The 18,636-nt window shown below is 38.2% G+C and overlaps 1 protein-coding gene across 1 annotated transcript in view; it reads right to left on the reverse strand.

The window, feature by feature from the left end:
* The window catches only part of KHDRBS2 (KH RNA binding domain containing, signal transduction associated 2), a 273,194-nt gene that overhangs the window by 10,444 nt on the left and 244,114 nt on the right, over positions 1-18,636 (reverse strand). Inside the window, exon 7 of the mRNA XM_075047019.1 lies at positions 9,191-9,249. Within this exon, the coding sequence (XP_074903120.1) occupies positions 9,191-9,249 (59 nt within the window). The remainder of the gene's footprint in view (positions 1-9,190; positions 9,250-18,636) is intronic.

An 18,636-nucleotide genomic window follows, 5' to 3' on the forward strand; every position in this document is an offset into this window, starting at 1 on the left:
CTTCAGCATCAAGGGGTGTTCCTGAGAACGGAAAGCTCTATCTATCTTCAGGACTAGTCTTGAAGGACTGACGCCATGTAGACTACCTCAGTCGTCACACAGAGATTTGGGTGGCTTGTTGGGTAGCAGAAGGGTCAAAAGACCCTTCAGCCTTTTTGATTCCCAGGCTGAGTTTCATTGTGCTTCAGAACATGAGAGAACAGTGCAGTCTGGTCTTTCTCAGAGACTGCGCCAAAGTGGAAAGGAAAGAAAGCCTGGACATATTTTATCTTAATAAAGTGGCATGTTAATGAAGTGGAGACTGAGAGGGATTTCAGGTGAAGAGCAGGTAAGAGCTGTAGCCTTGAAGAGGGAAGGGTAATTGGGAGAACTGCTAGCGAGGCTGTCGATCAGCGTGCCCAAGAGCTGAAGGGGTGTGCAGGGCGGTCATCACGTTTTAACGCCGATTCCTCTTCCTTCCCCTGCCTCCCGTCCAAAGAAACCCTGTGGAGTCCGCCCCCCCGCTCCCTCCAGCCTGCCAGCCCGCCCCTCTGCTCTGGTGGGCTCTGCTCGCCCCTTCTCCTTCTCACTTCTGACTCTCCCCGCTGCTGTCAGAGACAAGAAATCCACACGGGCAGCTTCGTCACTGAGGGCCGAGGTCCAGTTCTTCCGGCAATTTGGTGCTTTTGCCAACTTGCCATTCTTAGCTAAGAAGCAATCTTGTACGCTTCACTTTCCAAAACTAACGGTATAAGTTAAGGCAGCGTGATGGAAACACAAGAGAGTTCGTAGCTGAGGAATCTGAGTGTGCTCGGGCATGAGGGTCTCTTTGGGTGCAGTAACAAGTGCGGTAGCAAAGTTTTTGGTGGCTACTTTGGTAAGACATACGAAGTCACAGGCACAGCCCTTTTAATTATACGGGGTCCTTCTTTCAATTTGCTGTATGCTCCCTGTGAATTGATATTTAAAGCTCACCTTTAGGACACACATTAATTGTTATTATCACAGGCAATCAGCACCCATAGTTTATGATTGATTGAAACTATACGCTAGTATTTTTGCACTGCTTTTTACAACTCAGATTGACGCTTAGTTGCTGTGTTTGTTGAGCTATATAAATACTTCCAGTATCTACTACAGACATTATTGATGTATTAGCTGAGACTATCTTTAAAGATTAGTGTTTGATCAATTGCTAGTAGACTCAGTAGCTTTGATCTAGTGTTTAAATACAGAATTTAAGTTAGATTTTTTTTCTTACTGGAAAGTCAGAATGAAAAAAAGGTCATAGTATTTTTACTGAAAATACTATGAAACCTGTGAAATTCCTTTGAATGTGGGTCACTGAACGGTATCATTTATAACAGAGAGAGATACATATGAAGTTGTTCCTGTCTTACTATTGTTGTTCCTTACTTACTATGTAGTACTGAAAGCACAGAAAAATTCATAGTGGTCTATGTACCCCCAAATTCTACCCCAAGCAGTGGCTATCATCACATGCTTAAATGTCTTCTAGTACAAGACTCAAGAAAAGCACATATTCAGAGCACTTTTTTTCCTACTCTTCAGTCAGCATTACTGCAACCTTGTCATGGAATTTTCCAGCATTGAATAAAACTCACAAATGCAAAGAGGACAACAATACAAGTAATTAAAAGGCACATCATATCACATATTAACGGATACTTTAAAATAAAAAAATACATATTAACAGCATGTGATTTGCATATGAATATGTTATTTCCTAATAATTTTAAATTTTACATTTCTATTCATTCCGTATTCCCTGTATAATAAAGACCTGATCACTTCTTCCAACATCTGAATATTGCCCACAGTTTTGGGGCACAATTTTATTAATCTCTGGTCAATTATTTTGGGACAGGTGGCCAGGAAGAGATAAAAAGAGCTATTCTGTTTAGATAGTTAAGATGTATGTAACAGCAATTAAGATAATGGTTTAACTTGATTTGCCATTTAGCTTTCAGTGCTATTAGAAACATAGAAGCTGCTTTTAATTCAGAATAAAATAGTTTTCTTTCCTATGAGGAAAAAAAATCTCTACCTTCTTTGCAAGGTCATTATACTGCATACATTTGGAGAGAGCACGCCGCACTAGAGATGGAGCATAAGTGGAATTCAGGAATTGTGGTTACTAGCTCTACTCCTTGTTTGCTCAGTGACCTTGGATAATTGTTTAATATTTTGTGGTATGGCTTCCTCACTGGTAGAATGAGACAGGAATACCTACCTCCCTGGGGTATTCTGTGATGTAATTAATTGCCTGAGCAGTTAAGAGAAAAGTTCTGTAGATGTGCTGAGCAGAAGACCCAATAGAAACCAGACATTTAACTTTAAAATGAGAACACTGAAAATTAGAATGATTTTCTTTTGGTAATTCAATTTGTGCCGTCTTTCTAGTAAGCCTCCAAACTTCTCCCTCCATGAGAAATGGGTGGAGACAAAGTACTAAGCAATAGTTGGAAACTTTGCCCTACACAAGCTAATGACTAACGTTCAACTAACATTGACAAAGCCGGGATTTCACCCCATAAATCCACACAGAAAAGACAGTTGCCTTTTTCTTGTGTCACAATTGGACAAGTATATATTATTTTAGACAAAAATTCAAGAACAGTTTTTTGTCTTTTTTTTTTTTTTTAGGATAGCATCTGCTTATTTTTTTCACTCTTCTGCTCTCATTTTGCTTTTCTACAAAGCCTGCAACATACACAGGATTTTCTGACTTGTTAGCTACGCATTTTATAATTTTGTGAGAAGAATAGCTGAAGTGGCCATCTTCCAAATCACAAATGGTACCTTTCTTATTTGAAAAGTGGAATCTTGTCAGAAGACAAAAAATGTTTTCAAAACACAGGCTCAAAACCACTATGCTTACTTATACCGTGCTAAATACCAATTATTTTACTAAACCTACCAGGTATGCAATATATATATGGCTTAAAAACTAGAGATGCTAGGAAAACAGTGTGGTTTAATAGTCTATTTTCTGAACTTAGCTGTAACCATTTTAAAAACCTACTGTCCCTACGCTTGACAGTACCTTCTCTTCAGGAGGGCTCACAAATGAGACTGCAGGGGTACTCCTAATCTACTCTAGTATTGTGAGCTGCCCTGGCTTAAACTGGTAGTGGAGAACCACCAAAACCCTCCAGCTGCCTTGGCCTGGAGCAGATGGGGAGTGCTCGTGCTCTCCACTCTGCCAGCTCTCCCTGCGGGTTAAGTAACGTCTGCAAGAGAGGCAGTAATGACTGCTGGCGAAAATCATTTCTTACAAGGCTTCAGCCACTTGTGCAGTGAACACCTGCCTCGGGCAGGAAAGGAGCAGCATCAGAGCACACAGGGAACTGGTTTGGGAGACTGCAACACAGCGAGGAGACAGACTATTATCAGTGTTGCTGTGAGGTGAGTGTGAATGTGACAGTGTGGAGGGAGTTTTATTTTTCTCTGATTTTCAGTAAAAATTAATTTTCTGTTACTTCATCGTAATGCGCCATGAAATGTGCAGTAATTCCAGACTGTGTCTGGAATTATATATAAATTTTCAAAATTTACAAATATTTTTCTGTATACGTTGCAGCATGGCTTCAGCAGTGCCATAGATTAAACAATACAGGGTTTATTTCACACTAGGATGGTAGTTACTTGAGTTTCTCCACGAAATGAGAATGCTTGTCTCATAATGAAGCATGAGAATTTATGTCTCCTAAGGTAATATCTCTGCAATCAACCTATTTATCAGAATTCCTGAAGTTTGAACCCTCCATATACTCTTTCCTCTCCAAATTTCATCATTATATTATTTATTTTTACTTCTACTTTTTCAGCAGAAACTGTCATTGTTATTCTAAAAAAAAATTACTAGATAATACACTCTTCAGGACAAACCAAAAAGTAAAAAACAAACAAGATAAGAAAAAAGTAGTGGAACATTGCTGTACATTTTTAGTTGTTAGCCCTATAAAGAATTTGTTTATAAGGTGCTGTCTGTGTGGAGCATTACTTAGTAAACTAATTGTCATCACAACTGCAAAGCTCTCATATTGAGTGATTGGCAGGGAATTATTTGTGAAATAGTCAGTTAAATCATTATGGCAGCATTTTACAACTTAAATGACGTCTTACATTAACAGGAATTATAGCAAACAGTTACACTCTCCAATTTTAATTAAAGATGGAATTATTCTAAAACCAACTACCAGTTGTTTACAAGTGAGCACTTAATGCTAAACTGGAGTAGAATATGCATGACAAAATGTGGTAATTAGAGAAAACGTGCACATCTCAAAATTTTTGGTGACGATGATAGAACACATTCAAATAATGTCTCCTTGCCACAATGGCAGCAGATGAAGTAAACAGCCTTGCAAGCTTTTCCCGAATAGCAGCAGGAATGCAAGCGGAGCTCACTTAGGTCTTCCCTCTTTGTGTAAGTAACAAGGTACAGAGTAACCTCCCCAACTCTTGCCTAAAGCCTTTGGCAGATGGTGTTATTCTAATTTCATTGTGGTGGTTTAGGAGGTTATAGATGTCAACCCTCTCCTTTCACCCTCCACCTAAGGTTTCTGCTCTTTTGGTGGTAGCAGCAGAAGTCCATGCGTACCGGCCTCTCAGCTCCTGCGGTTCACGACCTCCCATAAAAACATACATCGCCACCTTTTTCAGGTAACGCACAAGGCAGTACATGCAGCGGGCTGTGAACTAGGGCATCACCCAACAGCAGGCACACTCTCACTTCCCTCCACCCTCGCTGTGAGTTTCAACCTTGGGCAGCAGAGGCAGGAGCCTCTTCAACCTTCTGCCACAGAAACTGGCAGAGCTCATCTCCTGGAGTCCCCAGGCTGTGGAAGAACTAGGGCAGAAAGGGTATCTGATAAATAAAACCTTCAGTGCTCTGATCAGTGCAAGGCAGAAAAAGGGTTCCGATGAAACAACTGTGAGGCACGTCAGATATAATTAATATAGCTAATAAGGTATTGGACGTGCCTTGCTAGCAAGTCGTATGATCTCTGTTATCTTTCTGAAGTGGCCTAACACAGCGCAACACTTGTATTGAGAATGCTGGTTCCTCTAAAAAACAGGGAAAAGGAGAAAGAAATGAGAACATGAATGGCTTACAAAGGGCTTTTCCTTTACAGTGGTCCTGTCGAGTGAAGGTGCTTTTTGGACTTGGGCATGACATTACATATGGACAGGAAAGGTTCTTAGTTTCCAAATTTTTAGTTGTACATTTTATCCTAATCGATTTATAAGACAAATCATTAAATTCATGTTTTCACCTCTGATGACAACGGTGCCGGAAAGGAAATCACTGAATTATTAAAGTGTAATGAGAGCAATGGATATCAACTTTTGTTCATAAATTCGTCCAATTTCATGCCTTCGGTTTTAAAACATAAGCAGCAGCATCAAGTTAAAATGACACTGCCGCCTTAATTTAGACTCCTAGATTTAAATTCATATCTGCAGGAATCAAGACCTTCAGTGACATAAGTATCGTAAATGTTTACTGAGCATGGTTAGAGGTGAGGATGCTTTACATTATTGAAAATTGTACAGTGCTTTATGGCACTGGCCTTTTCATTTTAAAGTGCCTGCTAAAGATATTTCTTTATCACTCACATGAGGAAGCTTATAAGGGCTCTGCCCATAAGAAGATTTTCAGGCATATGTCCCAAATTCACGTTCCTCAGCCCAGAACAGTGATCTGCAAAATTCTCTAGCAGTCGCTGCATAATCCTGATCCTATAAAAAATTTGTAGGAATCTCCTAATTACTTAGTAGAGTATTGCTCTACTAAGGTGCCCAGAGGCTGCTGCAGGGAATGCTTTGAAGTGTCTCTACTTTGATCCTTCTGAGAGACTGGGTGGCAAGTATATCAAATCACAATAGAGTTTAAGTGTCTAACTGCATGTGAGGGTTCTGTGCTCTGAATTTTCATTCATGGAACATCCCTAAGTCATGGGAAATAGTGGGATTTTACATATATCCCTCTCAGCTGACTTTGCTATTGTCTTGGGAGGCTCCTTGGTTGGATTTGAAGGGGATCGAATTCTCAGGAACCTTCACATCAGAAAGTGAACAAGGTGTCAAGGCAGTTAACCCAAGTTGTGGATTTTACAGTGGTGAATAGTGTGCAAGAACTCATTTTGCCCAGCTGCAGGTAAGTGACTTAGGTCCTTTCTTGTTTAGTGCTTCCATCTAATCAAGAGAGATGAACTTCCTGAGAATGACATGGTGTTCAGGTGGGCTCTGCTCTGAAACACCCCTGTGATTTTTGCAACCCTACCGTGAACAACCCAAAAATGCATAAATCTTAAGAACTTCTGAGGAAACAGTGGCCCCAATCAGACTTCTCCACAAGCTATTTTGAAAGGAGCATAGAAGAATCCATGAGACAAAAACCACCTGCCACTTCTCAGGAGCCCAGACAGAAAGAGAAGTCATGACAGGCAGCTCATATAGAAGTACTATGGTGCTGTATAATACTTAACAAACTACAGAGAGCTCTATATTATACTTAAAAAAAGACTGCAAGCACGAAGTAGCATTGTTATTTGGTCGAATCTACTTCATGAAGAAGAATAAAAGAAAACCTCCTTGGGATTGAGAACTGTCCTCCCTAAAGATAAGATGGAAGCAAGAGGATGCACAGGAGAAAATAAATGCCACGCTAGTCCATTTTTGATAATTCAGATACTGTTATTGGAAGGGATAAGGGTAAAAAGATAAGTCGTCACACAAAAGTCTAGGAGACAACAACAAGATACCAGTTCTATGTTTATGTACCATGTGTGTGGTCTCATTCAGAGTTTGGGGGAATTCTGAATTACAGAAGTGCACCAGAAAGAACTGTAAAGGAGGAATATAGCCTTGTCGTGGAAGATAAACCAAGGTGTGAAACCGAGCTGGGGTGAAAGAAAGACTGTGCTGATTTCTGCACGATGGTGAAAAATGAAGGGACAGCTGATTTTACGCAGTGGGATGGATTCAGAAGACTCACAATGAATTGCAAAACATCCTGAAAAAGAAGTAGAGAACTGGGAACAGTTCTGTGGGAACAGAGAACTAAGGTAAAAGTTACATGAGGATGAGAAGGGGTGGCACCAGACTGCTTATTGGCTGGGTGGGAGGCACTGGAAAAGTCAGATACAGAGAGAACATCAGTATATGTACCAAGAATTCAGAAAGCGAGAAAGTTAAGTGTATATTAAGTGTATATTCTATAGCTCTGTATACTCAGATTACCTCCTCAGATAAAGGGCAGTGACTTTGGGATGAAGCAAGTTCACAGACAAGTTTCCAGAGCACAGTACTAGCAATCTGCTAAAGTAAGCGAACCAACAGGAGCACAAACACTCACATATAAATGAGTCCGATTTCAGACAGTAGTAAAATTGCAATTCGGAATATTATTCCTTTTTTAAGTTTATTCCAGGTTACTGGTAAAAGTATTCCAGACCTTTGTACTCAAAGGCCAGCTCAGAAAATAGTCTCAGCAAAAAAGCAAGTCCAGGGTTATCAACCATGTATTTTAAGACAAGTCTAGTAAAGCAAACCCAGGCATTTTAAGTTTGTTTTAGCTGCTAAATGGAAAAAAAAAAAGAAAAAAAAGTAGCTTCATGCAGAGCATAAATTTAGTCATGATCCCACTCTTCGAACACTTTGTAAAGCCTTAGCTAATTCCCCTGCTGGGAGAACAAGTAATATTCTTCTAGTTCTACAAATGAGGGATTGGAGGAAGAGTGACATTACTTTAAATGTCTTGCCCAAACACATGGAGATTCAGCGTGGGGGAGTCTAGTTAAAAGTTAAACAGTGGGTAATTCTTACTGCTGAGCTCAGGCTGTGCTTTTCTGCATCGCCCAAAACCTGAGCAATGCACTTGGGAGGAGAGGTGGAGAGGGGGTCTGTCGAGGGCAGGAAAGGTCTTTGACTGCAGGTATTAAAAAAGTATGTACAAAAAGGAAACAAAACAATGGGTAACCAAACCACGCACATTCATATGGAGAAGTTGTTATTATTATTACTTGTTTAGCACTGAAAATGTGCTTGACTGCAGACTGTATTATCCAAATGTATTGTGGGTACTGATTATACAAAAAATTAAGTTATTTCTGATTATGCAATACAATAATTTTTGACAATGTCTCGGTAATGTCTCATGATATCTGTACAAAGGAAACCGCAACTTTTCATTACAGTGACATTTGCTTCACAGCTGTATGAATAAAATTATTTCTTTCAAGCAGCAATCCTTATATAACCCCTTACTGTAACTTTTAGTTGCAGCATCATTTCCAGCAGCTCTCATTTTCACAATGCTTTGGAAGTCACCACGTAAACTTACGATACTTTAGTAGTAGTAGTAAATCAAGCGTGAGATCGCTGCTGAATACACTAGGGTCAGTCTTTAAGCTGATGATAGTCAGCTTTGCTCTGTTATTTCAGTGAAAATGTCAGCATAAGATTCGCTGTGCCATCTGATGGTACAACGTACTGAAAAAACATTGATAGGAAAAGATGGACTAGATTCTAATTAGTTATCAAAACACATCACTAATATCAAAGACCTAGAAAATGGGCTGTACGCACTGGAGCAACACTTTCTTTTCCCTCTCGTGCCCTTGGTTCCCGTGAAGTGGAACTCTTCCAGCTCAGACACAGACTCGGTGGGGAGGTACGAAGAGTACAGCCTCGTGTCCTTGGCAGCACGAGATACTCCTTTATCTTGGTGCCGTGGGGGTTCCCATGGTGGTACAGCCCCCTCTCCTTCCACTCTGATTAAGTCTAGATTTCAAGGCCTCACAAAGCTGGCTGGTTGAAGGGATGTATATGACAGTACCAGATGCATGGTAGTGTTGGCACATCAAGTAGACCGAAACTTAGCACTGTGAAATATATTCGGCACTAATCAGAAACTTCAGTGTTGCTGTTAAAGAGATCTGTGACTGTGATTAATTTGCTTTGTAATTTTGATCAAAATTGATCTGTCCAATTTTCTGGTCCTAGTTCAATAAGCAAAGCCTCACCCTAAAGTTACGCAAATCCATTTTGTGTGGTCTTTGTAAAAGCAGAGAAAGAAAGAAAGAAAGAAAGAAAAGTATGTGGAAGTAATTTCTGAGTTGTCAGTGACAGATTTTTTCTTTTGATTTCACACTTTTGTTGAAGATAGAATAGACCTTACCGTAGCTGTCATAAGCCTCTTCGCTTGTTCCGTGACCGTAGTCATAATATTCAGGCACACTGTAACAGATTCAGATAGCCATGTCACTATTATCATAGGTAACCAACTCAAAACAAAAACAGAGCACAGGAAATGAAATGTATTTTAACACTTTTACATGATAGCATAGTCTAGCTAGTTTCAGGGATAGTGAGAATTTAAAAAAAAATATGAAGGAAAATGTATCAGTGACAAAACCAGCTATTATACAGCACATCACATTTCTTATCTACTGAGCATAAAAGAAATTTGGTCCTAAATATGTAAACCTAGGAGATGTGACAAACACTGACAGAAATTCTATTTGCAAAAATAAGGTCTGAAAAAAGACCATCCACTTTGTTATTCACTATTGTTAAACTGCCAAAAGAGGTGTTAATCTCAGCTATCCATAATTCCAAACATTTATGTGGTATCAAACTCAGCATAGTTTGTTTTCCCCAAAGGTGACTGTATGGTATTGTGCAGAATGGTCAAACTACTTATCTTTACCAAAAACACTGACAGGTTTTCAGCTTTGCTCCTGAAGAAGAAGCTTCTGCTTGTAGAGAGAAACCTGATTCTCCACTGCTGCCTTCCTTATGCAGTTATTGGACACCCATGGAAAGTTTTATACAGTGATCAATAAAATGCAAATTGAAAGTAGCGAGGGTCAAGGAGTGGAAAATCAGACTTAGAGTCTCAAACCCACTTTTTCACTTCTTTCTGCTAATTAACAAAAATTATGTATGGTCATATTAACACCTTATCAAAATATTTCAGATCATAGTTACATCCTGATAATCAGCAATCCCCAGCTATTACCTAGAGTGGATGCCCAGAAAATTTTGACCTCTAAGACATAATGACATGGAAATGGAATTACTCACACTTTTGCTTGACTGCTATTATTATTTACAGTTTGCACTATGTTTTTGGTACCTGGGACCAAATTCAAGATCAGACTACTGCTGTTATCAGGTACCAGGTAGACATAACAAGAATCAGTCTCTGCCCAGAAGAACTTACAAACTCCATGAATTCTACTATATTGTATTTCTTCCTTCTGCAGTGAACCAAACAGAAAAGGTAACACTTTCCCTGTTGTTAATGTTTTGTTGTTGTCACTTTAGCTTCTTTTTCTTTGGACACTGTGTGAGATGATAGACTCTTGTAAAATAAACAGAAGCAGGAAATCGGCTCAATATTGCATTATTTATAACATTATTGCTCAGGCAATTTTCCATATTGGATTATCGTTTTAAAAATATTGGTTTACAGTTGAAAGAGAAGCTTAGCTGACAGTGAAGCGTAAGTAAAAATATTTCACAAATGCAATAGAGATATCCAAGCAATCTGTAACAATATTTTTCTTAAACTAATTTTGACTTCTTTGTTTACAAACTGCCTGTAATCAGATTTTTAATTTCTCAAACTTAATAGCTATCCATAACTATTCTTGGAATAATTTCTGAGAATCATTCATGTGCTGTATCTCACTTGAGAGCACTGATTGCATGTATCTGGTAACTGACAGCCAAGCTGTTTTGATTTGGGACGTCATCCCCGATTGGCTAGCACAGCTCTCAGTCAATTTTCAGCTACAAATATCTGTGGAGTTTTTTTGAACTGAAAATGCAACTATAATCATTGTGCATTAATTCAGTAATTTAACCAAAAGTCATTCATGTGAGTGGATAGTACACTGACGTCAATATCTCAGACAGATGAAATTAATTTGCTAAACCACTTGCAGAAAGTGGACAATACAAGTGACGTGAATGAAATGAAGTTAATATTTCTAAAGATTTTTCCCAATGCCAGCCCAGCTCTATAGGACATAATCACTGCAGAGCATTACCTCCCAGGATAATGGGAGCCATCCAGTTCCTTGAAAATTAATTATCTAAATATATACACCCTCCTATTGATGTGGTGCAAGAAACAAACAGGAAGAATACATCTTTTATTTGTTGAACGTGCTAAACAGTCTGTACAGTTGTGCAATGATTGATTGTAGTAGCCAGTTAAATAAAAGTACAGGATTAGGTAAGGTGAACTAGAGCACTGGCAGCATCAGGGTTAAATCATGTATCTTGTCATATCTACAGGGCTCATGGTTGAGACCTAAGAAATTACTTGAAATGTTCAGAACAGACAGATGACATACCACCCAGATCTGGCAGGCAGCTGTATGAAAACCCTCATGTAGTGCAATTTAAGCAGCAGCGTTTTGGCATACTGCCTGCTCTTCTGGGCAGAGGAGCGTGTTGCACTAGTGAGTGGAGTTACAGAAGGAACCCCAGAACTTGCATCTTCTGTCAGCAGGTAAGATGCTAATATTTCTTCCCGATACATTTTACAAAACCAAGCGGCTGCATCTGACGGTCAGCTTTAAAAGGAGCGCATTTGAGACCCAATCCAAAGGCCAATAAGTTATCGGCAGCAGTCCTGCTTTCAGGGGTCACTGAGTAGGGCCTTGAGCTCTTCCCATCAATATAACATCCAGCAAAACGCAAGACTTGCAAGAGCAGGTAAATATTCATTGCTACGTTATTGTTGTTGTATGTTTTTATTAGAGAAAAAACACACAATCATACAGACAATAAGGATGTGAGATAAAAATCCTGCACAGTGAACATTCCAAACTGAAATACATTCCAAACAGAACACAAAGTTAATACACAAACCTTTAAAATAAGAAACAAGCTGTATTGCAACTGTAGAAAGGGATCTGTTATATACTGCATATTTGGTGCCTGTAAGCACAATACTTAACACATTTCTGAAAACACATAATTCATAGCACAATACATGATTGTGATCTAAGTTCTCTAACTTTATTTCCCTGAGTAATACACATTTTTTCATAGATTTGAGCCCAAATGGTATTTCAAATTCCTTGCCAACTCATATTAGAAAGTGTTTTAAACAACAGCTAAGTGAAGAAAACTTATTTCTTAGTATGAAATACCTGATTTAAACTCCTATTTTGTAAGCCAGACTGCTTATCCACTAGTCTGCTCTATTTTAAACTTTTCTGAATATTCACTATAATCTATTACATACATTTATTTGTAAACATTTTCCTCTGTTTTGTAGCAAAGTGAACAATGAATGTTGTTTATAAAAAATGGGTGATAGAATAGGGCTTTACTTACATACGGTCTTTTTTTAAATTATTGAACTACAGAGAGATGTAGCTTGTTCGTGTTATGCCCAGCTGTGGAAGGAAACAATCAGCAAATGCATTCAGCATAAATAAAACTTGTTTACATAATTTTAAAGTTCTCTGACTGTTCCTGGAAAATATGGTGATCATGAGCTCTAGAAACCTCAGGCTCTCTTGGCAGTGCTAATTGGAAACAAGACACCATTATCTGTCATTAGCATTCATTACTTTCAAGCAACATGAAGTGTAATTTACTTAAGTACATGCACCCACCTGAAAGCAGGATGCAATACATTTTATAAAGATAAGATTAACTCATTACCAACTTCTCAGCTTTTACTCCTAAGATTTCAAAGGACTGCGCTATACTTTAACACCAGACTTCTGAAACAGGGGTCTTCATGTGCCACAACTTAGACTTCAGTAACCTTCTACATGTACCACTCGTGGAAGAATTGATATACATGGGACTATAAATCTTACAAGTAGTTTAATTATTTTTATATCTCAAATGCCTTGAAATCTGAGAAGCTCTGATGTAATTTTTTCTCTATCTATATGAAAATTTTGCAACAAAGATGTATGATTCTGTCCTCATTCCTATTCTGTGGGCAAGAAGATTAATAATACATGTACTGTTAATCTTCATAACCATAACCTATTTATGCTTATTTTCAACTTGAATTTGGTTTTGGTTAGTGCTTTTGAACCTGTTACTTTTAAAGATTTGGGATCACAGTTTCTACAAACTTGTGATGTCTTCTTTTCACACAGATAAAGCCAGATCAGTTCCAAAAAAAAAGAACACGAAAGATGTTCCTTATTTGAGGGATAAGGGCCCCCTGTGGTGCCTTCCAATCTGAATTATCTGGTGCTCCTATGATACGAGAAAGGCTCAAATACAGAGCCTCTGTATCTAAACAGCAACCTTAAAAGCCAACACAAGCTTTTAACCTCTCATTAACTGGGACTTTTTGAAATTGACATTAGCTGAGCAAAAACGAATTCCAGTTTGACTGTGCCAACACCCATGGGAAACCACACAGCTTGTTATCCAAAAGGCTATAGAGAATGGTGCTTTAAGGTGGTTTAAGCAGAGAACCGCAAAGAGAAGAGTTAAGATTGAAGCCACAAACCGCTGACTCTTGGGTCAACAAGCCACCTGGGGGAAGGGTGATGTTCCCCACTCACGAGATCAATGGTGTGTAGGTATAGGAAATCACAACATTAATGAACAGACTGCGTCAGCCTTTGACCAATCTCTACCTGCACCTGCAGGAAGCTGCTGGCAAAAGACCCCGGGTTAGCAACACTACCCTCTGGTTCCCCGGCTGCTCTTACAGCTTCTGTAATATAAGGCAGCAGAACGTTGGAAGAACTTGAGTATTTCTTGTTCCCTCTTTGTTGTTGTTGTTGTTCCTTTCTCTCTGTTCTTTGCTTTTACTTGCTGAGAGATGCATCTAACTTTTTATTCTCTAGTTGCACAATGTGGTTGCAGACATACAATGGGCCCAGTAAAGCCAGAGCTGAAAGGTACAAGAAAGGGTTCATCTGCTTTAAACGCTGCTAACACATTAATCTGTACAGGTGAAGTGTGTTCTGTAGTCTATCCTGAATGATCCTAAGAAACTGAAAGCCTTTGATTAAGACCTGTTGAGGTAGATTTAATGCATTTTTTTTTTCTGTAAAGACATTATTATATCTTATTTTCTTTCTTACTGGTTGTACTTTTAAACTGGGAGAGTATATTCTAGAATATTATAGGAATCTTTTATTAGGAAATGTTTGGGGAAAAAGCTAGTCAATTTAGAAAAGAGGCTTTTGATCAACCTTGGAGATATAACTCAGCCATTAGATAATAATCAGGCTTCTTTTGTGAAATAGTTGAATTGGTCCAAACTAGAGATTCAGCTGATGCCAGTGAAGTTCCACAGTTCAGATTTGTAATCAAACAGATGAAAACCTTTCACGTTAGCCTTTGAAGAAGTAAGAATAACTCTTGAGAGAATTCCCTCTTTGTGTTGTGGCACTCAACAATGTGAGAGTGAACCAATATTGTGTTTTAGGATTGGCACTCTTTGAAGAGGGATTGCTGGCCTTTGGCACCTTGCGATCACCATCTGTACTTTATACAGATAAATGAAACTTTAGCACTCCTTATAGGTATATCCCAGTCTGGGTTAGCTTCAGATAACAGATTCTTGAGTCAAGCTAACACCCAGGATAATCCACAAGGACCCCTACAGGTAGGACTCAATTTTTTAGGCAACTCCCATTCTTCTTCACTTCCTCAAATGGATATTTTGAGGTCTTAGTCTCCTTTCTCCCATTGTCTCCCTCTTTCTCAATATCATTTCTGTTGAGTAATCCTCAGAGTTTACAACTTTCATCATCGGTAATTGATACAACGCAATACTCAGCTCCTATGCTAACAGGATCCTGTCTAACGCTACTGCAGTCTTTTTATGTAAGACTGCATTTGTAATGCTTCTCCCTCCTACACAAGGGAGGGAGCCAGCAGGATTTAACACATAGTTGGCCATGCAAGAAAAGCTATTTACACAAAGCAGTATGCTTCTGCTTGGAAGACAGGTGAGCAAGATTCACATTCACATGAATTGCAATATATGCAATTTTTATATAATAATATTTCATAATATTTCATAGTGCAAATGTGTGAATAAAGACATAATCCTCCTAGGAATCTGAAACTTACTGGAACAGCTCTACTTAACAGAGCATTATATCTAGAGGAAAGATGAGAAGTCTTTTGAATAAAGGAACTTGTAGGATTCAGCCTTAAATCACAAATACAGTCCTTTAGTGAATAGATCTTTAGAACTAATGGAATAATATGGTGAACAGTTTAGTGGATAGTCTCCCTTTTTCTGAAAGCTCAAGTTTGATTGTATCCAATATTTTTAACAGAGAAGAATGTCTCGATTACAATACTCCCTGGATTTATTGAGTAGCTTACAACATGCCTGAAGTTAAACTAGATCTCACCTGTCTCCAGCATTTTCCTATGTTTGATTTCATGCTACTGCAAATCTGAATTAAAAAAACCCAACAAATAATGAAGCCAGTAGAGTTATACAGGCATAGGAGTGGAGAGCCATCATAATTGCAAGATTACTTTGGGTTCTGAACTTTTTGCAAAATCTGAAATAGAAACTAATCTGCCATTTATTTGCTAAAACCACAGATTCATGGGCATTTCTATTCAAATATTCTCCATTCCACTGTACTTTTCTCATAGACACAGAATTATGACCCAGTATTTAAGAAGATAATATGAAATGTCTGGAGACAGTATTTGCAAAGGAAATCATGCAGAATTTTAGGAATCCTACCCAGTTTTAGAGGAAAAACTTTTCTCTGCTTCAGAGTAATGAAATTTGATTCCATTTTGCTCATTGAATCAAATAAATGAGAAGTGGCATTTGAGAACAGTTTCTGATGATGAATGCCATAAGTGGATTGCTGTGAAGATACATAAAATGTCATATTCTAGGCTTCCTGGCTTGATTGATTTCAACAGGTTGAAAATAAAATACAGGGAAATCTTTATTTATGAACAGGTGGATACAAGCACAAAGCCAAAATGAAATATGACAAAGTATAAATACAATGCATAGTGGTTAAAAAGTGAGAGAGTGCCCAGTAGAGAAAATAATAATGAATATCCCATTTTACAAAGAACCAGTGTAACCACTCTAGCTATTCCAGCTTGGATTATATTTATGTGTCTACATATTTTACTATATAGCAATATTTTGATAGTGAGAGAAATGTGAGTAAACCTCCGATCATATCAGTAAAAGATTTAACCATGTGATAATCTACTAAATAAGTTAATGATTATTCACAGTCCTGCCTAGCCATCATTTTTAAACTAAGGACAAAATTGTTTCATTTAACTATGGATAGTTCTCTCCACAAGTAGCCTGCAGGAACTTTTTACAAAGCAAGTAGTCAAAAACAGTGGGACTGATTGATTAAATAAAGGTTATCTATCTGATCATTGCTTTAAGCATTTACTTCACTCATTCTACATTCAAGGAAGATCACTGGCCTCTCTGTGTTTTCCTTCTGAATGCATCAGACCATATGAATCTGAGAAATGCTGTTTACTAAAGCTCCTCAGCAAGACATTAGGAAAGAGAATATGTGAACATGATTGTGAGCTTCTCAATGGCAACTCTAAGTCTTTGTCTTAAGACTGTTCAGAAATATTTGCTCCATAGTTCTTTGGTATTCAGTCAAACAGCCAAAGTACTATGCTGAGCATTTCTGCCATCTTTTCCTTGGAAATCCCTCCACAGCATTATAGCTGGGGATTCAACTGGAGGGAGGCTATATATTTGGACACCTCAGGAAACACTGAACTACAATGCAAGTGGTACGTACCAACACACTAGAGACATTGGTAAGAGATAGGAACTTACTAGAAGTCTGCCAGGCTTCTCCCCCATCCCCAAATGTCTATCAGCAGGTAAGGAAACTGATAGCTGTCATTTGAAGACTGAATCCAGAAACAGGGATCAGAACTTACCTGCTGTACAACAGCCATTTGCTATTGGCAATGGTTTTCTCAAGTAACTGTTGTAATCAGATTTTGAGAAGTTTTTAAATGAAGTTTTCCTTCAAAAATTTATCAAAAAAGGTTCTGCACAAAGTAGAACATAAAAGTCATTTCTGCCATGCAGGTAGAAGCTTTTCAGGAATTAATTCTTTTTTTACTTTTTTAGTGCTTGAAACATCAGATTTACTTTAATTATTCCTAAAAGGATTTCTATCAGCCACAAAACCCCCACAAATCAAAATGGAGTTTGAAAATGGTGTTACTTTCTTTTTATTGGTAATAAAACAACTTCCTTAGTCCAATTAGATTATCCTGTTGTTATCTTGAAGTAAGCCTAGTCAAGCATGAACAAAAAGGGGAAAAGGTAACAGAAGAGAGAGTTAGAAGGCACCTTAAGATGTCACCTAGATCATTTAATCTACCTATAAGCACACAAATTTATTTACATGATTCTTTACTGAGATTTGTCTAATGTGGTTTTAAAAGCTACGGTGATGGAGATTACCAAGCACTCTAGTCCTGTGTTACTATTCTTCACTCCCTCCTAAGGTTAATATTAAATTTCTGTTACTGAAACATAGGGCGATCAATTTTTGCTGAATATAAAAGGTGCTTGGAGAGAAGAACAGTCCACTGGTTAGGGTCCATCAAAGAACATGTATGCCCAGCAGAACTATGTACTGCTGTCTTACAAGGGTACTAGTCTGAAAGTGCTATTTTACTTGCAGCACTGTTTGTGAAGAACTCATCTTTGGAAACAGATGCACATACAAACTCTTGATATCTGGAGGTCAAGCAAGGGTAACCACGATGAACTGGAGCTCAGGCAAACACACACTGCTGGTGTAAATAATTCCTGGAGATTAAGCTGGATAAAATATTCTTTGCTTTACTTCCTAAATCATTTTGCAGCATGTCTCTGCACTGAAGTGATTGTACTGTAAGCCACATAATTGACATGGGCTGAACTGTGGCCCATGTTATATTCCTGCATATCAGATCAGAAATAAGTAAGTGATCCCTAAATCCCCTGTACTAGCAGCCCACACTGCAGAAAAAGGAGCTGTAAACACAAGCTGTACAGTAGATAGCATGAACTTAACAACAGAAACAAGAAAAACCAGGAAAACAAAGTTTCTTTTCAAAGTCAATAACTTTTCATATATTCAGTCTCAATGGTTGAATATGCCCTTAAAATTTTCAGTGGGTCTGAGTCATTATAAGAACATGAATCAGAATTGCAGAGCCTATTACAGGTTGAATTAATAGGTAGTGCTATGAACATGTAGTTACTGGGATTACTACTACACTGATATGGTCATAGCAACTATCTGCCATAGCAGGAAAGTGGACATAGGCAGCATATATGCCCTGAAACTTGTTTTTCTCATTATATTTTTGTTACTAGCATTGAAAAACAGGAGCCCAATGGGACTTTGCACATGACAGCCCAGCTATAGTAATGAACCACAGATAATTACATCTTTTGAATTAAATATAATTCAGTTAGATAAAAGCTATGACAGTCAACTTGAAATTCTCTGATACTGCACCTTTCCTTTCTCTCTTCAGTTCTCTAAGTAATTTCATTCTGGCAGTTATCTAACACAATATGTTTAAGTCTTCAGATCATGTAAAAACTTAAGAATTTATTTCAGATGTATTAATGCC

This window comes from Buteo buteo, chromosome 15 (genome assembly GCF_964188355.1).
Source record: "Buteo buteo chromosome 15, bButBut1.hap1.1, whole genome shotgun sequence".
Taxonomy (NCBI): Eukaryota; Metazoa; Chordata; class Aves; order Accipitriformes; family Accipitridae; genus Buteo; species Buteo buteo.